The sequence below is a fragment of the Taudactylus pleione genome, unplaced genomic scaffold (assembly GCF_031769625.1).
Source record: "Taudactylus pleione unplaced genomic scaffold, aTauple2 ptg000095l, whole genome shotgun sequence".
Classification (NCBI taxonomy): Eukaryota; Metazoa; Chordata; class Amphibia; order Anura; family Myobatrachidae; genus Taudactylus; species Taudactylus pleione.
This window is the reverse complement of record NW_028284497.1, coordinates 5,462,935-5,482,555: the sequence shown is the minus strand read 5'-3', so window position 1 is coordinate 5,482,555 and position 19,621 is coordinate 5,462,935. Positions and strand designations below refer to the sequence as shown.

Sequence of the window (19,621 nt, the reverse complement as noted above, 5' to 3'; positions counted from 1 at the left end):
TTTTTTCAACAGGAAAAGAAAATAGAATAAAAAAGAATATATTACACTTCTAAACCTACGCTTACCTAGTGGGGAGCCTGGGTCTCCGTATAGCAGCTTGTCCTGGCAGCTGATGTCCAATTTGTCAGGGACTGTATCTGAGTGGGGTGGAAGCAGAAGTCTGACTACTCAGACCAACTCAGGCTGCAGCAGTCAGACAAGGAGATGTTAATGTCCGCAGAATAAAATTAGTGTCCAGTCAGTGAGGAAAAGTAATTGATGAATCACCTACGCGTTTCAACGCCTCCCTGGCGTCTTTGTCAAGGTACTCCCTGCGCCTAACACCGCAGCTCTAAAGACTCCAGCCACCAGGGAAAATTACCGCACGGAGCCTTAAATATCCCGGTGCAAGTATTATTTGTACATCAGACTTTATAAATGCAAGGTGTATAATACATAAGGGGCTACAGCAGAATAATGTTTTATCTGTGAATAATAAGCTCCCTGAACAAGGGTAGAGCCTTGTCCTCCTCTAAATATTGGAGATTCTGAACACTTGCATACGGGACACTTTATCAGAAAGACCTACCAGGTATATACTAACTGAAGCACTAGTATATACTAATCTGTCGGGGAAAGAAATACAGTGAACATTTGAGAATTTATAGACTGTTGAGAATTATGTGTGCCAGTCACTACGTTGTAGACAGAGGAATATGATGCAAATGTGCTGGATTTTATATACTTTGGGGATTTATGTGATTTATAGCATTTCCTGTTAGTGATTATATGCTATTTTAATTTTATATTTTAGTAAGAAATATTTAGTTTTTGATACAAACAAAAGTATCTTGTGAACATGTTAATTGTATTCACTCCCTGGTTCATAAACTGCCTTTTATATTCAGCTGTAAAATAAATAACATTACTTGTACTGACACCTACGTGTTCTGCGTTTATCTTTTCAATAACTATTGGTATTGTTATAAACTGTGTGTGCCCATGTGATAGGGTATACAGATTGTAAGCTCCTCTGGGGCAGAGACTGATGTCAGTAACTGAAATGTTCTATAGGAAGCACTGTCTAATATGTGTGCACTACATAAATAACTGTTAATAAATAATATATAAATAAGAATAACAATTGTTTTTTAATAACATAGTTGACAAACATAATTCAATATATATCTTAATTTAGACCTTAATATAGATACATTTTAAACTGATCAATTCAATTTGATAAAATGACTCCCACCCCATAATTTAGGAAACCCCTATTTAATCCATGCTATTGATGTTACATGCACATAGGCTCGACCAGCATACACCAGGTATATAGCACAGGGATATGGGCAGGTAACTGCCACTGATGGCACATGCCACTTTGAAAGCTGCAGCCGCTGTCAGAGCAACTGGGCTGTTTGCTTTCAAGCCACTGGTGGAAGAGTGACCGTTGGGAGCCAGGGATGAAGAAGGCCGCCATGGAGAGGAGCATCGTTTCTATCAAGAAGGGGATGAAGAGGTGCAGGAAGCTATCATCCAGCTCAGAGGAGCTGAGCAAGAATGGACATGACATGAAGTGGAGCATCATTTCCATCTCCTCCGAGGAGGAAGAAGTGAAGGTCTCCATCAAGAAGGGGAGGAAGAGATGGAGGAAGCTATCGTCCAGCTCAGAGAAGAGCAAGATCGAACATGACATACAGAGGAGGATCCTATCTGACTCCTCTGAGGAGGAAGAGGTGAAGGTCTCCATCAAGAAGGGGAGGAAGCTATTATCTAGCTCAGAGAAGAGCAAGCGACATGACAGCAAGAGGAGGATTATTTCTAACCCCTCTGATGAAGAGCAGGAGGTTTCCATCAAGAGACAGAAGAGATGCAGGCAGTTGTCATCTTGTCCAGAGGAAAAGACCGGAGATGAGAAGAAGAAAAAGAAGAGCAAAGAACATCACGTAGATGCAGAGAGAAGGGGTAAGGGAAACTCATACATACAACCTGTTTTAATACAAACACTGTGAATGTCCTTTGCTAGGCTGAGCTATAGTAGACAAGTGCTGAGGCCTCTATTTACTTGAAAATACATTTACATGTATTTATTTACAACATACTCCGGCCCTGATTCAGAGCCAGCGCTCTGTCAGAGCGCTCGCTCTGAATCAGGGCCGGTCTTTTCTTTTTTTAGAAAGGCCTACTGGCCGCTCACAGACCATCGCGACCATCGGGCTTGCGACGAGACCCTTGTGGTAGGGTCTCATTGCCGCAAGCCCCAGAGAGATTTCGGCTCTAACAGAGCCAAAATCTCTCCCACTGGGGCCGGCCCCAAACGGAGGCGTTCACATGGGAACGCCTCCGTTTGGGAAGCCACTCCCCCGGCCCGCCCACCAAAGGGGGCGTGCTGTCACTCAACATCGACAGCACGCTCCCTTTGGTACAAGACCCGGAGCGACGGATTGCCCGTCGCTATCTGGGTCTCACGTATGCGCACGACGGAGCCGGCTCCGTTGTGCGCATGCGCTCTGGGCCACAATCAACCCGGTTGCGAGAGCTCAGCGCTTCCTACCGGGTCTGAATCAGGCCCTAAGTTTCTTGTATCAAAATCTAATTTAGTGGTAATAGTGGCTAGTAATCAAAGAATGCTTATCAATGAAAATATTTGTATTTATTAGTAATGAAGGGTTGCGTTATATCTGGGCTGAAACATTGTGCCCCATGGACTACAACCAAACTATTACATATTGTGGGGAGATGTAACAAACCTAGGAGAGAGATAAGGTACCAACCAATCAGCTCCTAACTCATTTTTCAAACACAGCCTGTAAAGTGACAGTTAGGAGTTGATTGGTTAGTACTTTGTCTCTTCACTTTATCTCTCTCCAAGGTTTGATACATCTCCACTAAGAGTATTAGTAATGTGTAAAGCATCATATACACCACATGTATTACTCTGCACTTTGGGCATGATTCAGACCCACTCACAAGCGCACAGCGCTTGCAAGCGGGTCGATGGTGCCCGACTGCTCATGCGCCACCTCCGGCGTGCGCATGCGAGAGACCCGCCGAGCGACTAAACTTCAGTTGCTGCGGGTCTCGCTACAAGACTAGGCGGCTGTCGATGGTGAGTGACAGCTCGCCCCATTTTGTAGGCGGGGAGGGGGTGGCTGCACAAACGCAGGCATTCCCTTAGGAACACCTGGCGTTTGTGGGCGGCCCTACTGACATCACTCGTGATGTCAGTAGTGGACTTCCTGCTCTATTAGTGGAGGAAATCCACACGGGCTTGCGAGAGCTTAGACCCTACCACAGGGTCTCCTCGCAAGCCGGATGGTCGCAATAATCGAGACGAGCTCCAGGCCGCTCGCAAAAGCTGTGAGTGGTCACCCACAGCTTAATGAGTGGCCTGAAGAAATATAAACAAAACACGCCCTGATTCAGAGCAAGCGCTCACCAGCAGCGAGTGGCCCTGAATCAGTCCCTTTGCCATGGAGCTGCTCTTTTGCATCAGAGACAAATAAGGGCTCTGGTTTGTAGTAATGATACTCAGGATAAGGGCTCAGTCCACTTAAATGCGATGTACTCGCAGGTGCGAGTCATTGTGACAACAGCCGTACTTGATGGCAGCCCGAACTCGTATAAACGTGCTCGCAGCCCCATAGTGAAACTTTGTGAAAAAACTCCTCTGGGTGCACCTGACACTGCATCGAAAGATTCTCTACTGTGTTTAACGCCTCCATAGACTTAAAGTGGTTTACACCATCTGAAGAAGATGTAAACTAATGGGGCCAAACGCCAACATGATTTGCTTTCGGAATATGGGCCAGATCGTAGTCCTCATTGATAATAATGGGGACTGTTATCTGCAGTGCTAATTAGCCTTCTGCAGGAGATTTCTCTGAAATCCCATGCATAAGGCTATTAGTACATAGCAACAATTCATAGCAACGGGAAACAGTCGGGAAGACGGTGGACGCAGTGCCGTCCACCGGATAAAATTATGCAGAAACTGCAGTTCTCTACATAATTTTATGAAAATAAAAACATTTGATAAATAGGCCCTTAATGTTCTATAATATATGGGCGTTATTGAAATGTTCTCATCTCACTTTTCACTCCATTAGAAACCAGCAGTGATCAGTCATCCAGCCTCAGATCTGAAGTCTCTCACACCATCCAGAGACTAATGTTCTTCCGTCAGCTAGGCCAGGGTGGCTTTGGAAAGGTAAGTAATGAGGTTTCAGTTGTCACAGGGGAATTACTGTATGTCTGTATTGGGATGTTAGTAAAGATGAACAAAGCTACAGCACAATATTATTCAATGTTAGTTTTGATTCGCCCATCCACCTAATGATATTCCACACTGTATTTGCTGCATTACATGTAATTATAGTGCTGGGGCTGTGACAGTATCAATTCATTGTGCTTTGTGGTGTGGTTGGTGTATTATTAGGAGACGGTATTTGGGGTTATAGATAGCATCTAAAGATAGACACATTGGTCCTGATTCAGAGATGAATGCAACTGCAAATCGCACGCAGATCAAGGGATTATTTACCATTGCGCATGTTTATGCATCGCAGTACACACGCGCGAAGGTATCAGTGCATTTGCTGTGCATTCACGCAGACCACGGAGGCCCATTGCAGATTGATTGACAGGAAGTGACCGTTTGAGGGTGGAGACAGAGGGTGGTTAGCTAAACGCAGGTATGTCTGGCCGTTTGAACGCCATTACGTGGGCAGAAGAGCTCCCTGGCCTGCGTGTGGTCAGACCTGACGTAAGGGTAAAATGGCCGCCGATGAACTTTGATGGTACCGATGTTTAAGTAGGTATGCGTAGTTGTAAGCAGGTGTGAAGGCAGTAGTGGGCGTCTTTATGCTAGGGTGATCTTTTAGCAACTGCGTTGCATACGGAGACGCAGTTGCGGTCGCATTAGCGTTCGTCTCTGAATCAGGCCCACTGTGCAAAAGTGTAAAGTTTGACTTCCTACCAGTTGTAAATTACCCAGGGCCATTTTAAGATTATTTACATACTCTTTGTGCATTGAGTTACAGATAAACTTATATGCAAGGCACATCTAACATGAAACTTGCATATGTCACTTTATAGAGTTTGTTATTATTGACTTTGTGTTTAATTTTGTTGTACAGTTTTTATGTTTCTGTGTCTTGGCGCATTGAGTTATAGTTCAAGGCTCAGATGCTAAGCACATTCCATATGAAATTTACACATGTCACTTTATAAAGTCTGTCATTATTGACCTTTACTGTGTCTTAAATCTTGATTTACAGTTTAAGCCTATATGCTATGCACACTTAATATGAATTTGCACGTCACTTTATATGTTATTCTAGATTTTTTCCAATCTCTCTCATTCATTGTGCACATTAACATTTGCCCATTATCCACTTTTTCATTTGTCTTTGAAGTTGCATTATATTATTAAATTATCCTTATCATTTTCCCAGATGATCACTATTCATCATTATAGTTCTTCAAAAAATTTTTTTCATATTATTTGATACTCCACAGTTTTTTCTCTGGGACTTTGATTAGATTAACTGGAGTGTGAGATCCACGGTATTTATTATATTTTCGCCACTTGGATTTATTATTTATCTTTTCTACAATATAAGTTGGTATAAATTTTTTTTATATATACCGTATATGTCATATTCATACTATGTTGGTTAGCAATTTGCCAGTTGTGCTTATTTCATAACTGAATGTTTATTGATTATAATAGCCACATATACATTGCTCACTTGTATTTTGGATAATTTTGGTGATCCTCTCTTACCAATATATTGGGAGATATATCTATATATATATGTTGTTTTGTTTGGTATCATTTACCCTTATTTTCATTAAAAGAGAGAATTTATTTTAGGTTCTTTATTAAACGCTAAGTTTTATTGTACTATCTATCCATCATATACAAATTAATTTACTATTTATCAACTAAGAGTGCCCCAACAAAGGCATATTTGTCTTTAACCTTTATTTTTTTGTTTGTTTGCAAAAAAATTCTGACTTCTACTGTGTAATGCACAAATCCTGTGGGTGCACCACCAACCTAGTGTCATTTTACTATATATAATACATGATTGACCCTTCATGTTGGTTTTTCATTTATTTTATTTTATTTCATTAACCATAATGGATCACAGATTTAATTATATAATTTATTATTTATTTTTGTAAACCTGTGCGGACTCTATCCCCCTTCCCTTTATACCAGCTTAAGATCCACATGGGCCTGGAGCTGAAACATATGAAGGCCTATGGTCTGACTAGTGATGTGGTGGGTGTGACCTAGGGATGGTCATTGACTGACTGGCCCATGCACCAGTCTGTCAAAGAACAGGAATAACCATCAGTTGGTGAAACCATTGATGGTCATCCATTGTATGGTTGTTAACCATCGATGGCCACTTGCTATATCATCATCGATAGTAACCATCAGTGGTGGCTCCAGGGGTGGGGCTGCAGCGCAGTCCGCAATTCAAATAGGGGAGCCACACCAACTGCCAGTGAGTCCCGGCCATCTACAGTATGTTTGGCAGCGTGTGAAATGACAGTTGGTGTGGTTCCCTTATTTGAATTGTGGACTGCGCTGCAGCCCCACGTCTGGAGCTGCCACTGGTGACCATCGATGGTAACACCACCAATGGCCATCCCTACTGTGACCAATGCTGTGAGGGTGTGGCCTATGCCCCCCACCCCCCCTCCCCACATATACATATATATGAGATGAGTTAGCACTAAACACTTGCATACCATACTATCAGAATGTAATTATCTCCTCAGGGAACAGTGGGCCTGATTGAGAGTTGTGCGCAACTCGATAGTTTGGGTATATCTCCGATGTTTGTCAATCTACACATGCGTAGGATCTGTACTGCGCTTGTGTAGATCTGTATGTGCGACAACGGTCACACTGCTCGCTAAACCGCAGCAATGGCCAGCATTACAGAAAATGGCGGCATGTCAGCCCCGTTTTCTAGGCGTACTGAGGTTAGTGGCTGCATCCTTGGACGCAGCTTCACTGGCCCCAGAAGCGTGAAACTCACGGCCATCCTAGGTAACCTGAGGGATACTTAGATGACCGATGTTCATGCAGGTGATGCGATGCTGCATTTTTAGATGCAGCTGTGGATCACAAAAGCATCCTGCTGCTTTTACATATTTTCGCAGAGCAGCTGCATCCAGAGACAGAGCTGCTGTGTGACCTGTGTACAACTCTGCATCAGGCCCATTGTACATCATAAATCACTCACCTTATATTCAAATGTGAGTCTCCAGCATGGACCCGGCAGATGTCTACTTCCGGTAAACCTGGAAGTGCATCATCACATCAGCACATCCTTATCGGGGTTTGCTTGGTAACTATAGAAACAGAGTGTATACGTAAATAGATATAATCCCAAGTATATGCAAGTAGGTAATAACACATATACAAACATAATGATACTGGGCCTGATTCACAAATGAACGCAACTTCAAATTGCATGCAGTTCGGGCGATTATTTACCATTGCGCCTGCATCGCAGTACACGTGCGCGAAGGCAGCAGTGCGTTTGCGGTGCATTCACACAGACCATGGAGGCCCATTGCAGATTGATTGACAGAAAGTGACCGTTTCTGGGTGTTGACAGGGGGTGGTTAGCGAAACGCAGGCGTGCCTGGCCGTTTGAACGCCGTTATGTAGGCGTGCATAAATTAACCACTACAATTGCATACACAGCTCTGAGTGGCAGAAGAGCTCTCTGGCCTATGTCAGGTCAGACCTTCCGCAAGGGTAAAATGGCCACCGATGAACTTAGATGGTACTGATGTTTAAGTAGGTATGCGTAGTTGTACGCAGATGTGAAGGCAGTAGTGGGCGTCTTTATGCTCGGGTAATCTTCGTTAACATTAGCATATTTTAGCAACTGAGTTGCGTACGGAGACGCAGTTGCGGTCGCAGTAGTGTCCGTCTCTGAATCAGGCCCACTGTGAGCATGATACGTTAATCATAATTAGCCAATAAACCCAGGGGTGCCGAGAGGGGGGGGAGCGGGTACAGATTACTGGGGCCCGGGCTTCCTGAGGGGCCCGGCGGGGGCCCGGGTCCGGCGCCGCTCCCCCTCCCTCACAGCAGCCCAGCACACAGTGTGTGCTGAGCTGCCGTGGAGACTGCTCATGGCTGCTGAGCAACAGCCACAGTAGTCTCCTATGCCTGTGGGGGGCAGCGATCACACTGATCGCGCCCCCCTGGCTTTGAAAAGGGCTGAAGGGGCCCAGAGCGCCCCCCTCCCCAGCGCGCAGCGGCGCTGCAAATCTTTTTTTTATTTTTCGGGAAGGGTGCGTGGCCACGCCTCCTGCGATTAGGCCACGCCCCCTATTACCCGGGCCCGCCGCGGCTCTCAGTGGGCCTGAATAAACCACATATATAATAAGGAGAATGTAACAACTGACTTAGTGACCTAATCATAGAAAATGTACAAATCAACTAGCTCTAAAAGTTAAAAATAAATATATATATATATATATATATATATATATATATAAAATCTCCGAAGTAAGACCAGCACTACTCCAAATTCCAATGAATGCCCGGGTGCACCTCCAAAAGTCCAGCACAGACCCCGATATTATGACAAAGCAGCAGCACTCCAAAGGGACTTGTCAACACACACAATGAATCTATATTCTTTGTTCGATTCATTGTGAGTGTTGACAAGTCCCCTTGGAGTGCTGCTGCTTGTCATAATATATATATATATATATATATATATATATATATACACATACACAATTGCGGGCACTCTCCATGAAACATCGACCTTGCTTTATAATGAGTATTTTATTGGTGATGCCACACACGATGAAACAGCGTTTGTTCTTTCGATACTGGCATACATTAAGTTACCAACAAATAATATCTAATCTTTAGTCATACCAATGGCTCCTGTACCATATATATATATATATATATATATATATATATATTGTGATAGGATCACTGGTAAAGTGGTCTGTGGCAGGTACATTTGTCCCGGATTCCTGTCTTATGTGTTTTAAACCCCCAGGAGAAAGTCTGCAGTGTAGCAGGCTTGAGTTTCGGCTTTTTGAAAAGCCGTTTTGGGACCTGGCGGTTGTGGGTGAGAGGAGAGGGAGGGCTCCACCCACGGCCACTCCAGGTTTTGGTTCTCGCAGCCTGGTAACAGGCTTGTTAGGGTTTCCACCTGAGAGTGGCCAATATAAGCCTAGTGTGTTGAGGGCTGATTGTCTCACCTGGGAGAGCAGGCAGGGAGTTTGCTCAGAGACACTTGGAAACCTAACTGTGAGTGTTGTGCTGTGCCTTTGTTGCTGGTGAGGGCATTAGGCCCTGCCAGGTTCTGGTAGTGAGGGAACCACCTGTGAAGTTAGTACCCCGACAGGGCTAGGATTTATGTTTATGTTTTCTTTATGTTATTTCTGACACTGTACAATAAAGACTGGCGCCAACCAGCTTGTACTCGCATCCAGACTGGTGTGCTGCTTCCCTGTTGCTGTGTGTGTGTGTAAGGAAGGAGTCCTCTACCCAGGAGAGGGACCCCTAATCTGACTGTGTCACAATATGGTGGAGAATGCGGGCACCCACACACACTGAAGTTGCAGCAAGAGGAAAACTTTCCGTTTAAAAATTAAAGGGACAGACACCCAATTTGTGAGTGTGGAAATAACGCTGTGTCCTTGGAGTCCCATAGAAGAGGCGTCAGCCAATGCTCAGAGAGGCAAGGTTCAGCTTCCAACCTACACCCCGGGACAAAATTGAGGACATTATTAAGGCCTTGCTCCAAGCTACAGCAGCTCAGCAGGAATCTACCAGAGCTCAGCAGGAGACGAACAAACTTCAGCAGGAATCTACCTGGACTCAGCAGGAATCCACCAGGGTGCAACTGTTGGCCTTGGAGACAGCCCAGAGGCAACAACAGGTCGCCATCGAGGAAACCCGCCAGGCCATAAAAGAGGTGGTACAGCACCTGGTCGCCCGGCCCAGAGATGTTAATATGGGTCCTCCCACCACCACTCACTCCGTACGAGCCAGTCACTTCCTCCAAAAGATGACTTCGGGCGATGATGTGGAGGCCTATCTCACCGCGTTTGAAAGAACGGCCGAAAGGGAGAGTTGGCCCAAGGAGCAGTGGGCAAGTCTGGTGGCACCTTTTTTTGTCTGGGGAGCCACAAAAGGCCTATTTCGACTTATGCCTGGCTGATGCCAAGGACTATAAAAAACTAAAACAGGAGATCCTAACTCGCTTGGGAGTCACCACCTTTGTTCGTGCCCAACGGGTCCACCGCTGGGAGTTCCATAGGGACAAGCCTCCACGTTCACAGATGCATGACCTCGTCCATCTGTCCTCAAAATGGCTACAGCCCGAGACGCTGACGGGACCACAGATCGTGGAAAGGGTCGTGATGGACCGGTACCTGCGATCATTACCTGTGACTCTGCGCAAGTGGGTGAGCCATGCAGACCCTAAGTCCGCGTACCAGTTGGTCGAGCTGGTGGAGAGGTATGTGGCGGCTGAGGAGCTGATGAGTATGCCCCACCGAGCCCCGATGGCGCACCGGCGAACTCCCACAGACACTGGTAAGACTGTTCCAGGGGAGAAGGGTGCTGGGCGGTGGAATGTACCTAAGACTGAGGGTGTAGAATCTGGAGACAGGCCTGTCAGGCCAGGAAGGTTCTTGCCCCGTAAACGACTAGACATTAATATGACTCAGTGTTTCCGATGTGGTGGCTTCGGCCATATTGCCGCTAATTGTTCACTTACAACTGAACCTATGCAATGTGATACTGCTCATGTCTACCGCAGGGGTTTTTTCTTTGCACAGACATTCTGTACAGCTGATCGGCAGGCTGAGACTGATAAGCACATGTGTGTACTCACTGTAGATGGCAACCGAGTAGAGGCACTGTTAGACTCTGGTAGCTTGGTGACACTTATAAAAGCTGAGCTGGTGAACCCCTTGAGGCGTAAGGGGAAAACTGTTGGTGTGACCTGCATACATGGGAATACTCGATATTATGTTACTGCCGAGGTGAACATCGAGACACCATGTGGCTCTACTATAGTTTCTGTGGGTTTGGTGCATGGTCTGGTGTACGATGCAATATTGGGGAGAGACTTTGCTCACTTCTGGAAGTTGTGGGAAAGCCGTTTTGTTCCAGAGGTGAACAACCCCGATCCATTTGAGAAGGTTGTCGATGTAGTGGAGGAGGGAGTTTCTTCTGAGTCAGAGTTATTCCCTTTTTCTACTATGATTGGCGAACTAGAGAATGCGGAGTGTGACGGTGGCCCGCCAACTGATGTGCCTCCCATTGAGGTGGGAAGTGTTGTTGGGCCAGGTGATCGTCTGCCTGATTTAGAGGTCAGAAGAGAGGTCTTTGCCGTGGAGCAGTTGAATGACCCTACTTTGGTAAAAGCCAGGGAGAATGTAAAAGTAGTTGATGGTAAACCCGTAGACCCTGATAGTCCTTTGTCCTATCCCCACATGGCAATGTGTCAGGATTTGTTATATCAGGTGACTAAGAAGGGGGAAGATATTGTGGAACAACTAATAGATCCCAAAGCCTACAGAAGAACAGTGTTGGATCTGGCCCATGGTTATATAACGGCAGGCCATCTAGGGGTAGAGAAAACCACTGAGCGAATAATGCAGAGGTTTTTCTGGCCCGGGCTTCATAAAGAGGTGTCTGACTTTTGCGCATCCTGCCCTGAGTGTCAGTATCATGCTCCCAGGCCACATTTTAAGGGTCCACTAGTTCCATTGCCTATTATAGAGGTGCCGTTTGAAAGAATAGCGATGGATTTGGTTGGACCCTTAATGAAGTCTGCCAGGGGACACCAGTATATTCTGTTCATAATGGATTACGCTACCAGGTACCCGGAACCGATCCCGTTGCGCAATACGTCAACCAAGACCATTGCCAGAGAGCTAGTTCATGTCTTTAGCAGGCTGGGTATACCCAAGGAGATACTAACTGACCAGGGTACACCGTTTATGTCAAAAGTCATGAAAGAGTTATGCCGCCTGTTCAAAATCGAACAGTTAAGAACTTCGGTTTATCACCCCCAACCGATGGGCTGGTCGAGAGCTTTAACAAGACGTTAAAACACATGCTTAGGAAAGTGGTCGACAAGGATGGTAGGGATAGGGACTACTTATTGCCGTATTTATTGTTGGCCATAAGAGAAGTTCCCCAGTCCTCCACCGGGTTTTCACCCTTCGACTTGTTGTATGGGAGACACCCAAGGGGGTTACTAGACATTGCCAAAGAGACATGGGAGGGGCAGTCTAGTCCTTACAAAACGGTGATTGAGTATGTTTCTCAAATGCAGGAGAGAATTGCTGCGGTAGTGCCGATAGTGAGAGAGCACCTGGAACAGGCTCAACAGGCACAGCAGAGGGTATACAACCGCAATGCCCGGTTACGCAGCTTTCCTCCTGGGGACAGAGTGTTAGTGTTGGTTCCCACTGTGGAAAATAAACTTTTGGCTAAATGGCAAGGGCCCTTTGAAATCTTAGAAAGAGTGGGACAGGTCAATTACAAAGTTTACCAGCCGGGGAAAAGAAAGCCGGAACAGATATACCATATAAATCTGTTAAAGCCCTGGAAAGATAGAACGGTAATGTCGGCCGTCCGAGCCCCTCCAGTAAATCCAGGGCCCTTAGTTCCCAAAGTGACAGTGGCAAAAACCCTGTCGGCAATTCAACAACAAGAGGTCAAGGAGTTTCTGATCATAAATAGGGTGCTGTTCTCTGACGTACCTGGGAAAACCTCGGTCATTAAACATGACATAATCACTGACCCAGGGGTTAAAGTTAATCTAAAGCCCTATAGGTTACCAGAAGCACAAAGAGAATCGGTGTCGAAAGAAATTAAAATTATGCTAGAGTTAGGGGTTATTGAAGAATCACATAGTGAATGGTCAAGTCCCATTGTGTTGATTCCAAAGCCCGACGGGAGTGTGCGTTTCTGCAATGACTTCCGAAAGTTGAACAGTGTTTCAAAATTCGATGCCTACCCGATGCCAAGAGTGGATGAACTGATTGAGAGACTAGGGACGGCAAGGTATTTAACCACTCTTGACCTAACCAAAGGGTATTGGCAAGTACCGTTAACCGAGAGCGCCAAACAAAAGACAGCTTTTTCAGTGCCAGAGGGCTTGTTTCAGTACAAGATGTTGCCCTTCGGGCTACATGGGGCACCTGCTACCTTCCAAAGAATGATGGACAGGATTCTAAGGCCCCATAGACGGTATGCGGCTGCTTATCTGGATGACTTGGTCATTCATAGTCCTGATTGGCAGACTCACTTACCCAGGGTACAAGCAGTGTTGGACTCCATCTATAAGGCAGGTTTGACAGCCAACCGAAAAAAGTGTTGTCTAGGCATGGAGGAAGTAAAATATCTGGGATACACCATTGGCAGAGGCCTGATAAAGCCTCAGCTCAATAAGGTTGATGCCATACAAAACTGGCCACGGCCTCTGAATAAGAAGCAGGTGAGAGCCTTCTTGGGAATTACGGGGTACTACAGGAGGTTTATACCCAACTTTGCCACCATGGCAGTCCCACTGACTGACCTGACCAAAGGCAAACAAAAAGTCATGGTAGAATGGAGTCCTGAGGCAGAGAAAGCTTTTCAGGAGTTGAAAGTAGCGTTGTGTTCCCAACCAGTCCTGATGACTCCTAATTTTGAAAGGGAATTCATAGTACAAACCGATGCATCAGAAGTAGGTATAGGAGCGGTCCTGTCCCAGAACAAGGAGGGTGAGGAACACCCTATTTTCTATCTAAGTAGAAAGTTGAATGTACATGAGAGAAACTATGCCACAGTGGAGAAGGAGGCGTTGGCCATAAAGTGGGCATTAGAGGCTCTCAGGTACTACTTGATTGGAAGAAAGTTCAAATTGATCACTGACCATGCCCCTTTGAAGTGGATGTCCGAAAATAAGGACAGTAATGCGAGAATTATGAGATGGTTCTTGGCGTTACAAACTTTTAAATTTTCAGTGGAACACAGGCCAGGAAGCCACCTGGCCAATGCTGACGCGTTGTCACGCGTTCATTGTTTGGGGGATTCAGTTGTTCCGCCCCACAGGTAGAAACAAAGGGGGGGGATATGTGATAGGATCACTGGTAAAGTGGTCTGTGGCAGGTACATTTGTCCCAGATTCCTGTCTTATGTGTTTTAAACCCCCAGGAGAAAGTCTGCAGTGTAGCAGGCTTGAGTTTCGGCTTTTTGAAAAGCCGGTTTGGGACCTGGGGGTTGTGGGTGAGAGGAGAGGGAGGGCTCCACCCACGGTCACTCCAGGTTTTGGTTCTCGCAGCCTGGTAACAGGCTTGTTAGGGTTTCCACCTGAGAGTGGCCAATATAAGCCTAGTGTGTTGAGGGCTGATTGTCTCACCTGGGAGAGCAGGCAGGGAGTTTGCTCAGAGACACTTGGAAACCTAACTGTGAGTGTTGTGCTGTGCCTTTGTTGCTGGTGAGGGCATTAGGCCCTGCCAGGTTCTGCTAGTGAGGGAACCACCTATGAAGTTAGTGCCCCGACAGGGCTAGGATTTATGTTTATGTTTTCTTTATGTTATTTCTGACACTGTACAATAAAGACTGGCGCCGACCAGCTTGTACTCGCATCCAGACTGGTGTGCTGCTTCCCTGCTGCTGTGTGTGTGTGTAAGGAAAGGGACCCAGGAGAGGGACCCCTAATCTGACTGTGTCACAATATATATACTACAAATGGAGCGTCACTCTTCAGCTACAAAGACAACTTGCTCCGGTGCCCTCAGGATAGAGGAATTTATAAAGAAGCTGAATAACTGTGGCACTCGGACACTGATATGAAAATAAGTATATTGAAAATAGTCACAAAATATTCCAACGTTTCGCGGCTCTTGGGCTCCTTTGTCAAGGTGTGAACGTTCACACCTTGACAAAGGAGCCCAAGAGCCCCAAAACATTGCAATTTATATTTTCAATATACTTATTTTCATATCAGTCTCCGAGTGCCACAGTTATTCAGCTTATATATATATATATATATATATATATATATAGATCGGAGATGGGAGACACTCAGCGAGACTTACAACAGAAATAAATCACGGCAATACTGTGCGTCCTTTGGTCAACGTTTCAGTGTAAACCACTTTTATCAAGACATAAGGTGAAACAAATGATTACATACCTTAAATAGACTAACACCTCGTGTCCCTTCACCGCGTACTCTCGTCCCGACCGGGGTTCTGATGACGTCCTCCACGGCGGGTTTTGGATCTAAAGCGGTGTCTGCTCGTGCTCGTGTGCGTACCCCTAAAGGGGGTCTCTGGGAAGATTTGTTTCTGATGTCCGTAGCACATTCTGTGTCGCTAGAAGAAATACCTCCACTGGAGGATTCTGTTTCTAGGGGAAACTTTCGTGGTCTAAATCGTGGTCGTCTGTCACTCCCCAAACTTCTATTGTTAACCCAGCTGTATACTTTTAATTCAGCGTAATCGCGATTAACAGTCTGTAATTTAGATTTCTTAAATTTGATGAGATCTGTTCTATATTGCTCAATTTGAATGGCTAATTTAGACAGTGGCTCAACAGCTGTTGCAGTGGATAACTGAGATGCGTGGGTGGTCTCAAATTTAACGATATTATCTTTTGCTGCTGCTAATTCTCTTGCAGATTCCTCTACCACAAGGAGGATAAGATCGAAGGAGCATCTGTTGAGGACAGCAGCCCACCGTCTACAAAAGACAGGGTTATGGCGTCCTATAGTTGGAATATTTTTTATCCTAAAACCTCTGGGGATTTTTTTATCCTTGTAATAGTCCGACAACGTGACTCCGTGTAGATGGAAATCTATCTCTCGTTTTTTTAAACGGAACAATTGTGCAATTAATTGTTCAATGTTTTCATCTCCAGCAGTGGTCTCCAAGTTATCTTTAAATAGAATGTTGTTGATCTCTGCGTCAGACAATGTTAAAATTTCACCTATAGGTAAAATGACATCAAAAAGTCCAGTAGATTCACCTTATGGAGGTGCCTCAGACATCACCACTGAAACTACAGTGGTAAAGGCACTAGCATAAAATGAATTATAAAAGTGCAATGATCACGATGTGGACCAATGTCAGTCTATAGAGGGTAGAAACTATAGACGGGTGCCTTGAGGTCTAAACCTGTGTCATATAGAAATACGCATGCAGGGTTAGTAATGTAGACAACTAGGTGACCGGCACTCCGTTAAAAGAGAAAACAGCTCCGGTGTCCTTCCCAGAAAATTCAGTATATAGATCGGAGATGGGAGGCACTCAGCGAGACTTACAACAGAAATAAATCACGGCAATACTGTGCGTCCTTTGGTCAACGTTTCAGTGTAAACCACTTTTATCAAGACATAAGGTGAAACAAACGATTACATACCTTAAATAGACTAACACCTCGTGTCCTTTCACCGCGTACTCTCGTCCCGACCGGGGTTCTGATGACGTCACCAGTAGCGCCGTGACGCCGGCGTCATCATCATCCCTTGGGGCGTGTGCACCCTCGTGTAGCCCGTCACCAAGGTGACTGGAATAAAAACATAAACAATCATCTGCTGGACAGTACACCACATAATTCTAAGCATATCTGTAAAAGAAGCAAAGAACTCAATCTATGAGAATAACAGCACAAAGGGCTAATGAGCAGAACAATGCAAATAACACGACGAAATCTGCACACAGAAAAATCAAAGAAAACAGGAGATGGACTGAAACATTAAATGAAACAAGATAGGGGATTAATTTCATTGAGACCACCAGGTTGTAGGGTCTGTAGGTTGTAAATCCATCTTGATTCATGTTGTAAGAGTATACGGTCCCTGTTACCACCCCTAATATTAGGGGGGATCCACTCAATAATTTTACATCTCATCGTGACTAAGCTGTGCTTATGGTCACGGAAGTGCTTGGCAACAGGTTGGTCAACGGATTTACCGTCCAAGGCAGCTCGAATGCTGGATCGATGAAGCGCCATGCACTCTTTAAACTGACGAGAGGTCTTTCCAATATATAATAGTCCACAGGGGCATCTAATGTAATAGATAACATACCGGCTTGTGCATGTTACGGGGTGCCTGATGGAATATTTTTTGCCGGACCGCGGGTGTGAAAAAGAATTACCTGTTTCCAAATGGCTACACGTGATACAACCAATGCACTTATAATTCCCTGGTTTTCTAGTTAGAAAATGCATGGGTACTTGTTGTTTATGTTGAGAAACATCGTTGTGGACCACATAGTCTTTGATATTGCGACCCCTTTTGTACGCTGGTGTGACATTAGTGTCCTTAAGCATAGTCAAAGCAGGGTCCGATGAAACAATAGGCCAAAGTTGTCTTGCGGTTTTAATGATGTTGCTGGAATTATCAGTATACTCCTGTATCCATAGCATCCTATTGGAATTAGACATTTTTTTGGCTGGATTGGGGGCTGTCAGTCTAGAGACTTTCAATGCTTTATCTTTCGCTAATTTCAAGAGTCTTGGATTATATCCTCTACTGAGGAATTTCAGCATCACGTGTAGCCATTTGGAAACAGGTAATTCTTTGGGTGGCACATATTGAAACTGTTGTAATTCCTACACCGTTCACCCAATTTGGATGTAATTACCCTTAAATTAAATCTGAAAGTCTGCAGTTAAAGCACATCTTGTTTGTTTATTTTCAAAACCATTGTGGTGGTGAATAGAGGCCAAAATCTGAAAATTCTGTCAATGTCCCAATATTTATGGACCTGACTGTATATATATAGATAGATATATCTATAGATATAGCATGTAGATCAGGCGGCACTCAATGCAGACATATCACAGGAGACAAATCTTGCCAACGTTTCAATGTTTATGTAAACATTTTCGTCAGGGCTCCGATATCCATCAAAGACAAGCCATGGTTCCACGTAATATTGGATATAGTGGCTCTGTGTCAAACACTTTAAGTAAAATATCCTGTCCTTATACCGTCGTATAAGTACAGCGTCTTTTACTTGAAGTGTTTGGCACAATACGGATGTTTCAATGCTTGCACCATGACCCCAGTCCAGGTGTATGATGGATGGCACGGAATCTCTATGTAATTGGAGTGTCTGGATATAACATAGGTGTCATTGGACATTACAAGCTACTATGGACCTGATTCAGACCTGCTCGTTAGGCGATGTTTGCAAATGTGCGGATGCGTATAGTTGGCAGTTCACGTGCTCAAACTAGTACGAGTGATCGGGATATGCTTGCCCACCCTGCAAAGACAGCCCAAAGGAATGAGTGACAGGAGAGGCTGTTTGTGGGTGGTAACAGGGGCAGCATAGTAGTAACAGGGAAGTGGAGTTGCGGACGCAGGCGTGCCTGAGTGTTTAAACGCCGTTTTCAGAGGCATGCATAATTAACAGCCAGCGTCATAGGACACGTCACTTGCTAGAAATATACACTGAAGTGCTCGCAGTGCTTGCAGCAGGGTATAGTCAACCTCAATTGCTGCAATTGCATCTGATGGTGCTCAATGTACCAATGGTTTCATGCACTTCCTGGAGATGATGTACGCAAGTGGGCATCTTTAGACAGGCTGGTGGGCGACTACAAACAAAAAGTGATCGCTTGCCAAAACAAAGTGGGGGTGCTTATGATTTGGCCTGCGAGCCGCTGCCTTGACATCACTTAGCTGAATTTCCATACGCTCGGAGCGAGCGATCGCATCTTGCGAATTGGTCTGAATGAGCTCCTATGTGCGTTAATGGATGTGTGTGTATATATATATATATATATATATATATATATATTAGGGATGAGCGGGTTCGGATTTCTGAAATCCGAACCCCCCCGAGACCCCCGATCCGAGTCGTATCCGAGTCAGGCTCGACTTTTCCAGCCTGACTCAGAACTGAAATCGAGGCAAAACGTCATCATCCCGCCTTCCGGATCTCGCGGGTTTTGGATTCTATAAAAGGTCCCCGCGTCGGCGCCATTTCTCACTCCGGCTGTGGACAGTGAAGAGGGAGGGTGGGAGCTAGGGCTGGCTGGGCTGTGTTGTGCTGCTCTTGTCCATAGGGGCTGGCTGGGCTGTGTTGTGCAGTCAATTGTCCATAGGGGCTGTGGGCCTGATTCAGAGCCGGACGCTCTGAATCAGGGCCCTCCTACCTAATATTGGAGTGGCCTCCTGGCCGTTCGCATAACTGTGGGTGACCACCCACAGCTTATGCAAGTGGCCAAAAAGATGGTCGCGATGGTCAAGACCATCGCGACCATCGGGCTTGCGACGAGACCCTGCGGTAGGGTCTGGCTTGGCCGTCGCTATTCGGGTCTCGCGCATGCGCACGACGGAGCTCCCTCTGTGGTGCGCATGTGCACTAGGGCACCATCGACCCGCTTGCGAGCGCTCAGCGGGCCTGTGTCCACTCCAAAGTCTATAGGGGCTGGCTGGACTGTGTTGTGCAGTGTCCCATAAAGGCTGTAGTCCTAGAGGGGTGCTGTAGTGTTGTCCAGGGGGTGATCTGTGCATCAGGGGTGCTCCCCCAAAGTGCACTCCAAAAAAAATAAAAAACATTTTTTTGTGTTTGTGAATTGTGTGTGCAGTAGCCGCACGTG

The 19,621-nt window shown here is 45.6% G+C and overlaps 1 protein-coding gene across 1 annotated transcript in view; it reads left to right on the top strand.

Annotated features, from left to right (window-relative positions):
- Nucleotides 1-1,445: 1,445 nt before the first annotated feature.
- The window catches only part of LOC148526530 (protein kinase C delta type-like), a 45,525-nt gene continuing 27,349 nt past the window's right edge, over nt 1,446-19,621 (top strand). The window contains exons 1-2 of the mRNA XM_088470164.1: nt 1,446-1,947; nt 4,092-4,192. Of these exons, the coding sequence (XP_088326290.1) occupies nt 1,446-1,947; nt 4,092-4,192 (603 nt within the window). The remainder of the gene's footprint in view (nt 1,948-4,091; nt 4,193-19,621) is intronic.